This window comes from Homarus americanus, unplaced genomic scaffold (assembly GCF_018991925.1).
Source record: "Homarus americanus isolate GMGI-L3 unplaced genomic scaffold, GMGI_Hamer_2.0 scaffold2224, whole genome shotgun sequence".
Lineage (NCBI taxonomy): Eukaryota > Metazoa > Arthropoda > Malacostraca > Decapoda > Nephropidae > Homarus > Homarus americanus.
Window position 1 is genome coordinate 837501 of NW_024712260.1, and position 17264 is coordinate 854764.

At 40.2% G+C, this 17264-nt stretch overlaps 1 protein-coding gene across 1 annotated transcript in view; it reads right to left on the reverse strand.

The window, feature by feature from the left end:
- The window catches only part of LOC121859745 (dentin sialophosphoprotein-like), a 25004-nt gene extending 13524 nt beyond the window's left edge, over nucleotides 1-11480 (reverse strand). Inside the window, exon 1 of the mRNA XM_042356714.1 lies at nucleotides 11007-11480. Within this exon, the coding sequence (XP_042212648.1) occupies nucleotides 11007-11315 (309 nt within the window). The 5' untranslated portion in view covers nucleotides 11316-11480. The remainder of the gene's footprint in view (nucleotides 1-11006) is intronic.
- Nucleotides 11481-17264: the final 5784 nt, after the last annotated feature.

A 17264-nucleotide genomic window follows, 5' to 3' on the forward strand; every position in this document is an offset into this window, starting at 1 on the left:
TACCTAACCTAAACTAACCTTAACTAACCTTACACTTACCTTACCTAACCTAAACTAACCTTACACTTACCTTACCTTACCTTACCTAACCTAACCTTACCTAACCTAGAAATTGTTAACATGTGTGTTCTGAACATATTTCGACAGCGTTGTGATGATGGTATGTAATTATTGTGTTTCTAAACGTATTGCATCAGTCATGTTAAGAAATGTGATGTACGTACAAAGTAAAATACATTAGTCACCCTTAATTTTGCTTCATCGAGAATCCTGAATACCGCGCCCATCATCCTGTTATGGGTAGGTGTTATTACATCACCTGAAATTCCCAGTGTTTTTTGAAGAAGATTGTCTGTCACTCGCGCAGGGTGGCGGAGCGCTGGGACACTCAATGATGTTGGGAAATTCATACATTCTCATTACCTTACACCCACAAGTTTCTCACAAATACCAGTGTAATGATAAGTAACATCTCTCACCCGCATATTGAATCAAGTCCCATCACACACACAAAAAAAATCAACTTTCATATGAATCTTTGTCCGGTGATTTCGAGACATGACGTAAATTTCCCGCCGATTTGTCATTTCCACACACGTAAATATATATATATACCTCACGGTTTATATAAGATGCCTATGAGCCAAATCAGTTCATTTTATCGAATTGGGTCACATTGTTCTTAAAGAGAGTACAGTATATTAAACTTGAAATTATTTCACCTGAACAATAACCACTTTAGCTTAATCTAATTTAACCAAACCTGCCCTAACCTAATGTAATTAATTTAACTTTATCTATCCTAACTTAACCTAACCCCTCAGCTTCCGTTATGTTGGTTAATCTTCTGGTTAAATAAGCTGGGGTGTCTAATCTTCAGGTGATTTAATTCCCCAAGTATTATTATATACTGTATTAATAGTTTGAGTTACGCTGTGTAATATATGAGAAACTTATTAGGTTAAGCTGGATATCAGTCAGTCAGACAAGAGAGAGAGAGAGAGATAGACAAGAGAAAGGAAAGGAGACAGGCAGATTAAGTTATGAATTAAAATTAGGATTAGGATATGAATTAGGATACGATGTGGATCAGGATATTGTTATGGATTAGGATTAACCCATTATCGAGCAGATTAAAGTATTGAAATCTTTGTTATTCAATTTCAATTCAATTTCAATTGTTTATTCCTTGATAGAGGAAGCGGGATCCTAGTGCTGTCACTAGGTACCCCTGTACAATGCCTTCAGAAGCATCTGGCAAGTGTGACAAGTATATACAGTACAGTATAAATATTATAAAGGGGCTTACTAAAGCCTAAGGAAGGAAAGAAGGATATTCCTTTAACACATAATCAATATTATTTACAAAATATCTGGCCAGTATGGGGAGGATCATCGTGTCTCCGTCAGGGGGTCGTGGAGTGGTGGTCCAGCAGGCGTCACGGAAGCGTTGTGTGTGGGGACATCTTAGGAGGTAGTGGATAAGGGTGCTGCTGTCGGGTCTTCTGCATAATGCACAAGAGCGTTGCTCAGGGGATGCGGAGATACCAATCTCCCAAGCAAAGTCATACCCAATGATGATACGGGCAGCAATCACGTCCCCTTTCCGCGACCCTTTCCCGTAGACGTACGAGAGGTTCTTTGTTATTATGTACTGTATGTCTTTCCCTCCCTCCCTCCCCTTTCTCTGTTCAGAATCACGTCGTTCACTATAGGAAGATTAATATATAAATTTTTTTTCGTTTGAGGGACTCATAACAAAACAAATGAAGATGGCTGAGAATTGAATACTAGAAGTAAGAGTCAGTATTCATGTACAATTTTTATAGACTACAAGGGGGGGGGGGTCAGTCATGTGATATCCTGGGCTATTGTTTTCTGCTAAGTAGATGGATACTTTTACTTTATCCACTGGTATTCGCAATGGAGGGTTAAAAACGAACGATATATTAAAATCAACAAAAAGTTAATTGAAAAATTAACTAATTACTAAATATAAATTAGATGACAAATGTTAATAAATACAGATGCAAAATAAAGGTAAAATAACCACATACATAAACACACGTAGCAACACACACAACAGCAATAGGAGACGGTCTCGTGCGTGATGAAGGCAGGTCAACATTTGTGCTTAGCCAACATCGGATTCTTCTCACGTCAAACTTCCAACTGTAATAATTATCTACCCAAGTGTTTGTACATGTCACGCTACAAAACTGCCAGTAAAGTGCACCACTATTCTTTCTATCTGTTTGAGAGATTATTTTCGAGCTTATCATTTTAGTTTCTCTCTTCTCTCCTAAATTCTCCACGGGAGTTCTCATGACTCATGGTAAAGTTTATATTCATGGTGAGATCGTGGTGTGTGTTTCACGGTAAGCTTGTGGTACTTGGTTATTGTGTATCTTTATGGTAAACGCTGTGCAGAATTATGGTACGTGGTGATGTAGTTTATTCTTATGGTACCCCCACGGTACAGTAAAAAGAGAGAAGGCTTTTGATGACAACAGACACCCACCCCCCAACGCTCGGTTCAAAATAGACAAAAGTAGGCTACAACCGTGACGCGGCGCCGTTTTCCATACAGAGGCTCAGCGACCCAGGCGAAAAAATAATTATTACTGATTTCCCTTCAAGTTCACCACTTTCTCACGTTTGTTTCCGGTTCGGGTAATGTTATACTTAGATCTCAATTTATGGCGTTGGGAAAAAATCGGTTACTAAAATTAGTATTACTTAGCGAGTGAAATTGTTGAGTCATGAAGCTATTTTTTGTCTATTCGTCTATTTAGAGAAATTGTGTGAACTTTTTTTCAATTATTAGGATGAAATTCGCAGTCATTAATTGTATTTTTTCTGCAGATATTCAATACTTTTTTTTTTCTATAAGTTTACTAACACGAGGCTTAAAAAAAATATTCCTTGAAGTACCTTAGGTAAACCATAGCTTAAAGTTAGTTCGGTTACGGGTATACAGATTAGTTGAGAAATTGTTACCACACAACATTTATTGGTGTTTTTAGAAATTAGTTTGCAAGATGTTTCAGCTGTCAGGGATAACATTCAACATTCTGTTTGCTTTCGTTTCTGCAGAAGATAACTTTTGGGGGGTTATCAAGCACAATACAGTATTAGTTTCTACAGAAGATAACTTTTTTGGGGAGATGTTTCAACTTCCAGGATTTAACCACAAGCACCATTCACTTAGAGATTTATACAGTAGGTACTTCAACTGCCTTGCTGGGCCATAAAGCACTGATCACGACGTCTTAACATCTACCAACTTGTAAACACTAGGGAGGCGGCACCTATCAAAGGCGTCATTACCACCGTCTATTCCTTTTAGTGTGGGAGATTTTCTTACGGGTTTATTACCGTTTAATTCTGATGGATATTTTTGGGGATGGAAGAAATCTGTTGTTTGTAATGTTAATATATAGCTGTTTTATCTCGCTGGCTGTCAGGTAATAACACACTTATTAATTGCGTCATATTATTATCCTGTCTGTGTGTAATGCTTTTTGTATGTTGTTTATAGCTGTTGGTTGCGTGGCTGTCAGTGTGTAATTGTAGTTGTCAGTGTGTAAATGTTTCTTATGTTGCTCACGCGGATGTTCGGTGTGATAGACGGGCTCGCACTCGTTGGTATTACTTGTAGCTTCGCCACTTGTGTGTTTTACCGAGTTGTTTGCCTTTGTTGATGTTACCGACGGTGATGTAAGGGACTGCTACTAGATGGAGCAATTTGAAGCGTTGGGCTGTGTGTGTGTGGCATGAATTAATGATGACCTACCACCAAGTGTGATTGACTGATGCCATCACACACACACACATATTTTTGGTTGGGGTTCAGTGGCGAAGTAACATTAAGGTCGGTTGTTCGTTGGTTCATTGAGATAATATAAACAAACTACTACTAGATTATATGCCTCACAATCTACCGCATCTGCCATTACGTGAGTCAACCATCTATATAATTAACCATGTAGAAAGTTCGGCTTCTCTGTTGCTCCTCCCAAACCTATGATACGGTGGTAATTTTCTTGAAAGTAAAAGAAAGCGAGCGGAAGTGAGAGAGAGAGAGAGAGAGAGAGAGAGAGAGAGAGAGAGAGAGAGAGAGAGAGAGAGAGAGAGAGCTAAGCTTACGTAGGAGTTGTATAAATGACGTAAACATTGTCCTGTAAGGTTTCGCGGTTGGAGTCGTCATAGATATTTAGCTAAGAGTAGATTTATGTTTTTTCTTTTATCTGTAAAGGCATAAAAGATGGGATTTCGCTTTTACTGTGCTGGGTGTCTCATAGATGGCGCACCATAGGAAAATTAATGCTATCTTTTCTTTTCTTTTTAGGTGAGGGAATCATAACAAAACAATAAAGATGGCAGATGATTTTTTTTTTTACGCTAGAGGAAAGAATTAGTTGTGTTCATGATAAAAAAAAAATATTATTTTTCTTGGATGGGCGACCTATAAAGACACTAAACATATACCATTACTTGTAACTATTTAGCCTTATTGCAGCTATCACCATCATCTTCATCATCTTATTGAATGAAGAATATCATAGAACACATAGCAAGGTATTTACAAACAATAAATGACAACGAAAGAAGAATTTTTTAAAGGTATTTGTGACTCCACAGCAGAAAAACAATCTTCAGAATTCATTAAAATCCGGCCGTACTAGTTAATGAGGGAGAAAGTTGGTTATTGTCAGTATTTGTGGCTCCGCTGTAGGAATAATTGAACCACTTAAAGATTAGACACCCCAGCTTATTTCACGTGAAGATTAGACATCCCAGCTTATTTCACGTGAAGATTAGACATCCCAGCTTATTTTACTTTAAGATTAATCACCCTAACGTTACCTGGGGGTTAAGTTAGTGTTAGGGCGTTTAATGATTAGGTAAAATAATCTGGGGTGTCTAATCTTCAGGTAAGGTTAGGTTAGCATTAAGGTGTTAAATCATCAGGTAAGGTTAGATTAGGTTAGCGTTAGGGTATTAAATCATCAGGTAAGGTTAGGTTAGCGTGTTAAGAAATCATCAGCTGAAATAAATTGGGGAGTCTAATCTTCAGGTGACCTACATGTACTTCCTGCTGCTGACAGATGGGAGAGATATAATACAGTAGTGTTGACAGATAACGCCTCAGTACATCGTTGCTCCATGGTTAAACAAGGCAGATGTCGGGGAGGTGTATTTGACTGTTATTTATATAATTAAGAAAAGAAAAAAACATGTCATTTACGTAATAAAAACTTTCTCCAGTGAATTTTTTTTAGTGATATTCTTATTTTTACAGAACGATCACATGAAGATTAGCCACCCCTAGATAAGGTTAGGTTAAGTTAGATTACATTAGGTTAGGTTACTTTAGATTAGATGACTAGTCTATCTTAACCTAACCTAACCCAAGTTAACTTTGTCTAAACATTCCTTAGCTTGTCTGACTTAACCCAACCCCCTTCTCCAAATAGCATTAGGGTGGTTAATCTTCAGGTGAAATAAGCTGGGTGTGTAATCCTCAGGTGACCCGGAAATAGAATGCCTCTAAAGACTATTGTTGTATCCTGTTCTATAATTCTTCGCGGATGAGAGAGTGAGGGGGTGGAAGAGTGAGGATCAGATGGGATGAGAGAGTGAGGGGGTGGAAGAGTGGGATGAGGAGATTTGAGGGTTGGGGAGGGTGATGTGGTGGGTGGGATGGGAGAAAGGGAAGGGTATGGTGGAATGGGAGGGACTGGAGGTTATAGAGAGCCAAGGTTTTATCCCCCCCTTCCCAGCTTCTCTCTCTGGCCCTTCCATTTCCACACCCGTACTAACACCAGTCTTCTTTTGACAGATGCATTATGGGAGATAGTAAGAGGGGAAGGGAAAGGGAATGGGAGTCTGAAGATCCAAGAATCAGTCTTGAACACACACACACACATGCGTCACCACCAACAATAATTATTCTGTATTTCGTGTATAAGTGTAAATACTCTCTATGAAAAAAGCTCGGCTCTTGATAAATGACGTTTGACAGAGCTGATACATTAACTGACAGTGAGAGTTTCCGACAGGGGAACTGACATTAACTACTCATGGCATAAAACAAGAAATAAAAACAGACAGAAACAACAGAGCGTAGCATCACCCTCTCTAATACAACCCGGGTATAATTATCACACTGGGACTGGCGTAGAAAGGCAAAGGGGAATAAATCACATTGACTGTAGTTTACTGATGCTTGACTTCGTGGGTGTGGTATGCTATGTGTTGGATGTAAACAAACTAGAGAGCCACAGCTGGGAATATTGTCCAAGAAACAGACCCGAAAACAAAATAAAATCGGGTAGCATAACATTACGAACGGATGACATTATTGCTAGCGAATTAGGGAGCAACGAAGTCGATGAATAATACTGGCGAACAAAATTGACTGCGAAGCACAAATAAAAGTGAAAAACATCATACACAAAAAGACAATATTTTGACAGCAGGAGATGTGAAAGCATTGACAGTGTGTTTTGCTTTTGACAGGGAGAGAGATGACAGATAAATCTACATTAAAAACACCAAAGTCATTTCATACAGTGTACGACTCAGCAGAAAACGACAATTACAAAACACGTAAACCTTTTATGGGAGAAATGACTGACAACATATTCAACATTATCACGATACAGAGAAATCTATACTGTACTGTAACGCTATCTGGTGGTGGTAAGTAGAGCAGAACTGTGGTGCGTCCTGTCTACACTCCTCCACGCCCAGTACACGCCTGCACGCCAATACTCATTTAATACATTTACACTCCAATACAACTTTAACACACACATACACGCCTACACATAATGGCTCACGTTACTCCACTACGGGTATATAAAGTGAAACATTTTTTTTTACTTGCGATCTATCAATGAAATTCTTTCTCTGTGAATCATTTATCAACAAACATTACCGAGTGAAAGGGAATTTTGAGAGATACAGTCGTTTGTAATATGTAAAGCGTTAATTACCAAGACACAGTACTAATTGCGGTAATTTAAGTGGCCCAGAAGATGAGGATGGTGATGTTGGTGATGGGGGAGGCAGTTAGTGGTGGGTGTACATTATTTTAATTAACACCACAAGACACGAGAGATGTAACCGAGTTTGTTTAGCGGATCTTGCTACTTTTTGACTGGCAACACTGTTTTATCTTCTTCACTACTCATTGATTGTTAACCTTCCTCCTCTTCCTCACCACTGATTAACTGTCACCCTCCTCCTCCTCATCGTCATCATCACCACCACCACTCATTAACTGTCAACCTTCCTCCTCCTCCTCACCATCACTCATTGACTGTTAAATTCCTCCGCACTACTCATTGACTGTTAACAGTAACAACAAACCCCAGGACATGATGACGTAACAACAAACCCCAGGACAATATGATGACGTAACAACAAACCCCAGGACAATATGATGACGTAACAATAAACCCCAGGACAATATGATGACGTAACAATAAACCCCAGGACAATATGATGACGTAACAACATAACCCCAGGACATGATGACGTAACAACATAACCCCAGGACATGATGACGTAACAACATAACCCCAGGACATGATGACGTAACAACATAACCCCAGGACATGATGACTTAACAACATAACCCCAGGACATGATGACGTAAAAGTAAAATCAAGTGTGATGACATTGTGAAAGTCGGTGTGCAAATTGTGTGGAAATAATTAGCTGTTAGCAATAGAATATATTTAACAATTTGGAATGATTTAGTGATAATGTTTATTGAGCCAAACATGAAAATATTTTGTCTTTTAATTCTTCAGTCATCAGTGTAAAATACAACACTGAGAAGAAATATTGAAGTGAAGAAAATAATAAAGACAGGTGTTTATTTATTGTAGAAGGTGATTGAGAAAGTGACTAGCGAAGTGAAATATTAAGTGTTGTAAATTACAAGTTGTACGTAACCCGGAGAGTGGATGGCCTGCTGTGTGACGAGGGAAAATGGGGGTGTGAGTTAACTCCCCCAGGGAACGGAACGACGGAACGTAACAATAACTGCCGCCGCTTGAGAAGTGATCGTGGATAATGACTGTGTTCACTGCCTGATAAACAAAGGAAATAATGTACTTCCGGATGATGAATGATGATGCTATTTCATTGATCTTAATTGCTATTATTATATACATTTTATTTATAAGTGTTGTCTGGAAATCATAAAATGAGGTTCGAAAAATACATGAGAATTCAGAGATTGAACGACGTAAACTGATCATCATTGTTGGTTGAGAAATATTTTGAGTGGTATAATGAATGAGGCAATAAATAAATAAAAACTCAGTGATTCAAAAGAGCTGATACTATGATTAGGAAATTGATGTCGATATGAATGAGCTCGCAGTGGGTATTACAGTACTTTTACTTTCGGACAACACGGGAATTTTAGGAATTTTATCTTTGCAATCAATAGTTTACACAATTCTAGGACACTTTTCTTCTATGACTTTTTTCCCTCGCAAATGACTTATATATTCCAGGGGTGTTATAGGTTAGATTAGATTAGGTAAGGTAAGGTAATTTTAAGTCCTCTAATTATCACGTTGCCGTAGTCACACGAAAGGGGAATTGCTGACGCTGAGTTTAGAAGGAAAATTCACTTCGTTTGCTTATTTCCGCGACACTTAGGGTTGAAAGATTGAATTTACTAGGAAATCTGCTTTTAATATATTGGTTTCCTCTTCATCTAGAGTTGAAAGATTAAGTATTGTGAAAATTCTCAATATACTGAATATACAGGAATATACACAACTCGGCTTATTTCTACTTGCCGTCTAGGTGAGAGGTCAATTTTGGAGGGGGATACGCTTATTTTCCATATTTCTACTTAGCTTAAAATTTAAAGCTTGAATACATAAGATACGCTTTATATACTTACTATACTGTCACTCAAGCTGAAGGAAAAACTTACGAATTCACTCACGTCCACGTTTGGAAATCATGGGAAAAGTGTTGAACGTTGGTGGGTGTTGAGAAGAGGTGTTGGATGTTGAGGTGTGAAGTGTAGTGTTGGGGGAGGTGTTGAGAAGTGTTGGATGTTGAGGTGCGAAGTGTAGTGTTGGGGGAGGTGTTGAGAAGTGTTGGATGTTGAGGTGCGAAGTATAGTGTTGGTGGGTGTTTAGGTCTAAGGTGTAGTTTTGGTGTGTGTTGAGGTGTGATGTTGATGGGTGTTGAGGTATAAAGTGCAGTATTGATGGGTGTTGAGGTGTAAAGTGCAGTATTGATGGGTGTTGAGGTGTAAAGTGTATTGTTGATGGGTGTTGAGGTGTAAAGTGTAGTGTTGATGGATGTTGAGGTGTAAAGTGCAGTATTGATGGGTGTTGAGGTGTAAAGTGTAGTGTTGTTGGATGTTGAGGTGTAAAGTGTAGTGTTGTTGGATGTTGAGGTGTAAAGTGTAGTGTTGATGGATGTTGAGGTGTAAAGTGTAGTGTTGTTGGATGTTGAGGTGTAAAGTGTAGTGTTGTTGGATGTTGAGGTGTAAAGTGTAGTGTTGTTGGATGTTGAGGTGTAAAGTGTAGTGTTGTTGGATGTTGAGGTGTAAAGTGTAGTGTTGTTGGATGTTGAGGTGTAAAGTGTAGTGTTGTTGGATGTTGAGGTGTAAAGTGTAGTGTTGTTGGATGTTGAGGTGTAAAGTGTAGTGTTGTTGGATGTTGAGGTGTAAAGTGTAGTGTTGATGGATGTTGAGGTGTAAGTGTAGTGTTGTTGGATGTTGAGGTGTAAAGTGTAGTGTTGTTGGATGTTGAGGTGTAAAGTGTAGTGTTGTGTTGAGGTGTAAAGTGTAGTGTTGTTGGATGTTGAGGTGTAAAGTGTGTTGTTGGATGTTGAGGTGTGTTGGATGTTGAGGTGTAAAGTGTAGTGTTGTTGGATGTTGAGGTGTAAGTGTAGTGTTGTTGGATGTTGAGGTGTAAAGTGTAGTGTTGATGGATGTTGAGGTGTAAAGTGTAGTGTTGTTGGATGTTGAGGTGTAAAGTGTAGTGTTGATGGATGTTGAGGTGTAAAGTGTAGTGTTGATGGATGTTGAGGTGTAAAGTGTAGTGTTGTTGGATGTTGAGGTGTAAAGTGTAGTGTTGATGGATGTTGAGGTGTAAAGTGTAGTGTTGTTGGATGTTGAGGTGTAAAGTGTAGTGTTGTTGGATGTTGAGGTGTAAAGTGTAGTGTTGTTGGATGTTGAGGTGTAAAGTGTAGTGTTGATGGGTGTTGAGGTGTAAAGTGTAGTGTTGATGGGTGTTGAGGTGTAAAGTGTAGTGTTGATGGATGTTGAGGTGTAAAGTGTAGTGTTGATGGATGTTGAGGTGTAAAGTGTAGTGTTGATGGATGTTGAGGTGTAAAGTGTAGTGTTAATGGATGTTGAGGTGTAAAGTGTAGTGTTAATGGGTGTTGAGTGAGGTGTTAGTGGTGTACCGCACTCGAGACTGTCGCCATTGTGGGGTAAATCATCATCATCAACAAAGGAGTTACGTTGATATGATCTGCAATTAAACACTAAGTGACAGACTCTACAGGGTGTAACAGAAGCGTTGGGTCTCGTTTGGGTTTTTTAACTTTTTGTAAATAATCGTTCAAATTTAGTCATATATTTGTTGTTTTATGAAGTATAAATGCATTTTTAATTAGTCTATCACTGTCTAAGCACTCTCCATTGTTTATACTTCGACGTGGTAAATAATCAACATGCCAACGCTTTCACGGTTAACAATGTATCACTTATTGACAATGTTTAAACCCTACGGGGCCAAGTCTTCTGAAACTTTTTGTACATTTCCGGGTCCCCTTCACTGTGTGCCTGAAAGGAGAAGTGAGGAAGGTAGTCGACCAAATCACTCTCACTCGCCCCTCTTTAAGTTATCTTTTGGATTAGATGTCGTATACAGAAGAGGGGGTCGCTCAGGGCACCCCTTTCTGTGTCACTTTCATTTCTGGTGATGGAGGTAAGGACCCTGACTCACCTTATTGTTGAGAGATGTGTACTGTACGTTGCCGTCCTCCTCGACGAGCGATGCCCGGCGGTTGCCGTTGGACTCCACCAGCACCACGGGGCCTTCTGGCAAGTTTCTGCGTTTGATCCGTGGGACGTTCATACCTGGGGGGTTCACTATCCTCCTGACGGGACGAGGCCGTGTGTCCAGGTCCTCGCTGGAAGAAGTCTTAGGTTTGTTTCGTCTTCCCATACGTATACCTGCAGTTGTCTCCGCCGTGGTCACAGCTAGGGCTGCCCACACCGTCAACACCCACCACATCACCCAAGTGTCCCTCATTGTCTTTCCCTCAACACAAACTCCCCTACGTCGCCCTCTCCTTCACTTCATCCCCACTAACACAACACTGACAGCAAGTCTCTCCCTCCACCAGAACAGTGAGCTCGCAGATGGAGTTGAGGCGATATTTAACGATACATACGGGGAGAACTTTCTCATCCCGGGGCCTGGCGCGCAGTGAGCACGTGGTAACCATCTAGCCACACTTATACGCTCTCCCCCCTCAGTTCCTCCCCCTATCATTCCCTCCATGTCACACAGATTTGCCCTCAACTTCTCCCCTCCCTCATCATACTGCTCCCCCCCCTCTCCTCTCCCGGTCACAGCCGGACGCCCTCTCACACCTAACAGACCTCCAAGCACCCACGCTTGACGGAGTTCAGTCGGACTCGAGCGACCATCTACTCTCTCTGTCCTTGTAGAATGTAGAATACCAGAGAGAAGAGGAGAGCTGCTTCCACACTGCGACACAATTGGCCAGGGTGTCACGATGTCATGTGTGTGTGTGTCGTGGTCCGTTGGCCATAACCACCGGCCAGATGGAAGTCACGACACCTAGATGCCAGTGTCACATAACTGACGAAACGTATTCAACTCAATCGCAGACTTTTACGATTTTACGATGAAGAGATGACCTACCATCAGTGAGCACAAGCCGCCGAGATGACGGAGCTGGTGGGAGAACACCTGCACTCCTGATGACCCTACATGTGAAGACTATTGGCTGCGTGAGTCAGCCCAGTGGCCGCCTCACCGTAACCTGATTGATGGACTTCTCCGACTGGCAGCGTGAGTGAACTATTTCCGGTGTCTCAGGTCATTTACCAAAAAAAATTAATTTTCCTCACTTTTTTTTCTCTTTCGGGTGAGAGGATCACGATAAATCAACGATGATTGGGTGACGAGAACCCGTCGAGTAGCCACCGAGAACCTCCGTAACTCACACCTCTCGACTTCTTCCTCTGGGGTCACTTGAATGGTTCTTGGACGATCTTTATAAACGACGCCTGACGCTGTAAAGGGGCGCTTGTGGTAGAAGCGGTACCGTTCTTGCCTCGCAAGCAAGATGTCACGGGTTCGATTCCCGGGCAAGCGGAAGTTGTTTGGACACTTCCTAGCCCCCTTAGTCCCTGTTCACCTAGCAGTAAAGTAGGTACCTGTTGTAAATCGATAGGTTGCGAATTCTATTCAGGGAAAGTTGTTGGAGCTTCTAAACTTGAAAAAAAAGCTGGGTTGTGGGACGATGGATTCTTCAGCAGCACCTCCCCCCCCAACCCCAGCTGCTGTGACATGCTGGTTTTTAGTGACATGAGAGAAAGGTAACGATTGTACTCCGACGCATCACCCCGAGGGACAAGAAACTGTAGGTTAAACGTTAGTGTTGGCGGGACGGTGTTGGTATGCCAGGCGTCGCGTCGCTTGATGAGGAAGAAATTAATGTTTTGTCTTGGTACATAAACGTCGCTAAAAGTTTGATAATATTTTATACTACAATGATTCGTATGTGTTGATCATTGTCTCAACAAAATATTAACACACACACACACACACACACACACACACATTTTCTCACTTTCTCCTCAAACTTTTTTCTTCATACTTCTTTCAATTGTTTTCTTGTTATATGTTTTATTTTACTTTCTTTTTCATTCCTCGTTATCTTATTGTCTTTTGCTTCTTCTTTGTCTTTATTACGGTTAAATTCTTTGGGTCACCTGAAGGTTAGCTACTCCAGATTATTTCATCTGGAGATTAACCACCTTAACCCTGCGTGGGGGAAGGGGGGGGAGGTTAGGTTAAGGTTGGTTAGTTGTGTGTTAGGGTGGTTAATTTTCAAGTGAATCGAACTTTTCTATGATTTCCTCTTGCTGAATCTTACCGTGAACTAAACCCTGTTGATTGGCAGATACATTGGTTGAGTGAGAACATCAGTCGGATTTTGGCCAATTGGAAACTTTACAGGGGGTGCTTAACCAATCAGGGATAAACTAGTGACGTCACATGGCTAACAAAGAGGCTTAGCCAATCAGGGAGAACATAGTGGCGTCAGAGTGTGACCAATCAAGACGTATTGTGACGTTGAGGTGTCGCACGACTAAAAATGTCAGGAGCACCCTTGACGATTCACTGAAATGTATTAGAATTAGACCAAACAGGGAACACACACACACACACACATATATATACTGTATATATATATATATATATATATATATATATATATATATATATATATATATATATATATATATATATATATATATATATATATATATATATAATTAACAACACAAGACAAACAGGCAAAATAACACATCATTTGCGAAGTAATTCAAATGATGATGCAGTATTACCAACGCCAAGCTCCGCGAACTCCCCACCATCCCCCCCCCTCAATGAGAGGTGGCGTTGGCGACGCTGACTAACATTACTACTAGGCTTTCCGGTGAGTAAGATGAAGTAGTGATGAGTAACTGGATGACTTGGTGAGTAAATGAGAAAAAAATATGTATTAAAATAGGTCGAGCATGAGTGTAGGCTAAATTGTGTAATATTTTCTAGTTTTTTGTCTAAATTCCTCTTGGCTGTGTGTGTGTGGGGGGGTTAGACAGGCAATGTGTACATATTTATATACTTGTGTGCTTGTGTGTGAGTTAAGAGCAGTTGATTCACCATGAGTAGAACTGTGAGTCATCCTACTTTCCCTCCTGATCCTCTTCCAAAATTGATCGTCTCCTCCGTCCCCCTGGCTACACACACACACACACACGCACACTCACGAGTATCGATTAGGACGGAGGCTATTTTCAACACCTAAGACTGGTTAAATCACTCTACTCTTCCTCTGTAATGTTCATACGACAAGTGTACCAAATACTGTGTTCTTCCAGGGAATGATCATTATATAGTGGCCAGTTTTTTTTTTATTTACTGAAAATAAATCCCTGTATGCCTCGTTGCCCCAGTTAGCTGTCAGCAGACGTCCTGGAGTCCACAACAACATCAGTGTATTGGTATTTTTCAAAGTGCAGTCAAGTGTTGAATAAAATGACACTCCGATTTCCTCCTTGTAAAAAAAAAAAAATTCCAGTTTATAATAATACTATTCCAGGACTTAGTGATGGTATTGGCACTATTCTACAGCTTAATGATTGCGTTGGCACTATTCCAGGACTTTATGATGGCATTGGCACTATTCCAGGACTTTATGATGGCATTGGCACTATTCCAGGACTTTATGATGGCATTGGCACTATTCTTCAAAGGTTGCGTGGCACTATTCAGGGCTTTATGATGGCATTGGCACTATTCAGGACTTTATGATTGCATTGGCACTATTCCAGGACTTAGTGATGGTATTGGCACTATTCTACAGCTTAATGATTGCGTTGGCACTATTCCAGGACTTTATGATGGCATTGGCACTATTCCAGGACTTTATGATGGCATTGGCACTATTCCAGGACTTTATGATGGCATTGGCACTATTCCAGGACTTTATGATGGCATTGTTACTGTCCCATAGCTTCATGAAGACACTTGGCACTTCCATGTAAAGAAGCACACTGACGCTATTCCAAGACGAACACTACTTTTACTTCCCAGCATTATGAAGATAGTGTCACTGTTCCCTGTCAAGGCATGTCACTCACTCCCCGTGTATCACAGACATGACATTTCATTATCTCGGTCTCTCGTTTTGACAGTCACTTCTCTTCTCTTGTCTGTTTATTTACATTTGTTTAGCTTCTTTCACCGTTTATTTGTGTTTGTTTATCTTCTTCTCCCGTTTATCAGTCTGTTTAGTCTCTTCCCCTGTTTATTGCCGACTTTCTTTGTTCTTCCCCATTATCTTTACTTCTTTCTATATTCTTCATATTCTTTATTTTTGTTTTAGTTCCATCTCCCATTTTCTTTGTTTATCTGGATCTTAATCCCCGTTTTCTTTACATCTTTTTCATTACCTTCATCTGTGTATCTAATTTGTCTAACTCATTCCCTACTTTCTTTTTAAACACACACACACACACACACACACACACACACACACACACACACACACACACACACACACACACACACCTATTAAACCAAACACTAAAAACACCCTCTGAGAACCGCCCCCCCCATCCACCCCAATAAAAAAAAAATAAAAATAAATAAATAAAATAAATAAATCTAGAAAGTAAATAGAGAGTGACTCCTAATGACTCCTCCTATCATCTCCTGACTCACTCTGACTCACCCTCGCGTATCTGTAACTCCCGTGAGAGAGAGAGAGAGAGAGAGAGAGAGAGAGTACCTTTGAGATTATACACGTAGATTTATTTTAAGGCAGGACCATAGCATCTGTAGAAATGACTCGGAACAACGCAAGTCATTCTTAGTTCTCAGTCTTCTTATACCTTCACTGCCTTGGTGTGATCTGATGGAGGAAGGAGAGGAGGAACACGCTTTTTGGAGTGTCATTGACTCTCTCTCTCTCTCTCTCTTTCTTCTTTTCCTTCTTCTGGACCTGTCATGTCACGCTGATCGCCACTATCCCACACACACACACACACACACACACACACACACACACACACACACACACACACACACACACACACATGTAGGTACTATCACCATCTCTCTTTTCATCCTTACCTTCCTCACTCCCTCGATCCTTTCTTTCCTTTCTCTCCTTTCACTTTCCCTTCCTCTTTCCCTCTCTCCTTTCGCTTTCCCTCCTCTCCCTCACATCCAGTTCCCATCTCTCTCTCTTTCCATCCATTTTCCTTCTCTCACATCCACCCTTCCTTCCCTCCCACCATCCCATCCACTTTCCTTCTCTCCCACCCCTCCTTTCCCTACCTCCCATCCACCTTCCTTCCCCCTCATATTCACCATCCCTCTTATCCACCCTCCCATCCACCCTCTCTCCTCTCCCACATTCACCAGTCTCCTCATCTTACCACATTGGGTGAGTTAAGATGCTGGTGGTCCGCTAATGTGGGTGTTTGAGTGACGTTCCTCTTGATATTTTATGATGATTCTTCTCCTTTCACCCGTGTTGTCCGCTTGTTGTTGTTATTGTTGTAGTTTGTTGTTGTTTGATGGCGGAGTATTGTTATTATTTAGTTTTTATTTATTATTATTATTATTATTATTATTATTATTATTATTATTATTATTATTATTATTATTAATCTTGTTTTTGTTCTTCGTCTATAATTACTACTATTATTAACTGTCATATATATATATATATATATATATATATATATATATATATATATATATATATATATATATATATATATATATATATACTGAAACAAGGAAAAGAAAGAAACTTACTTGTGGTTATCAGCATATACCTAGATCACGCGCACCTACAGTGATTTACTTGCATATATATATATATATATATATATATATATATATATATATATATATATATATATATATATATATATATATATATATATATATATATATATATTTTTTTTTTTTTTTACTATTGGAATCTGAAGGTGCGTGAGTATAAGATAAGACAGATGAAAAAACACAGATAAAGTGGAATAGAGAGAGGATAAGGGTAAGAATGAAAGGGAGAAGGAGAATTGTTTGCGGCTATATGTGTACTCTTCTTGCCCACCACCACAGCAAAAACAACAGCAACAATAAAACCACCACCACAACAACCACCACCACACAACCACCACCACCAACAATAACAACAACAACAACCACCACCACAACAACCACCACCACCACCACCACAACAACCACCACAACAACCACCATCACCTACCACCACCACCACCACCACTCTTTTGACACATTCACCACCCACAACAACAATAAGCACATCACCACGTCCCAATCATTTCGCAAGTTAATTTAGAAGGGACTCAGTGTCCGGTGGGGGAAGGACACCTGTCATTTACTCCCCAGGTAGAAAAA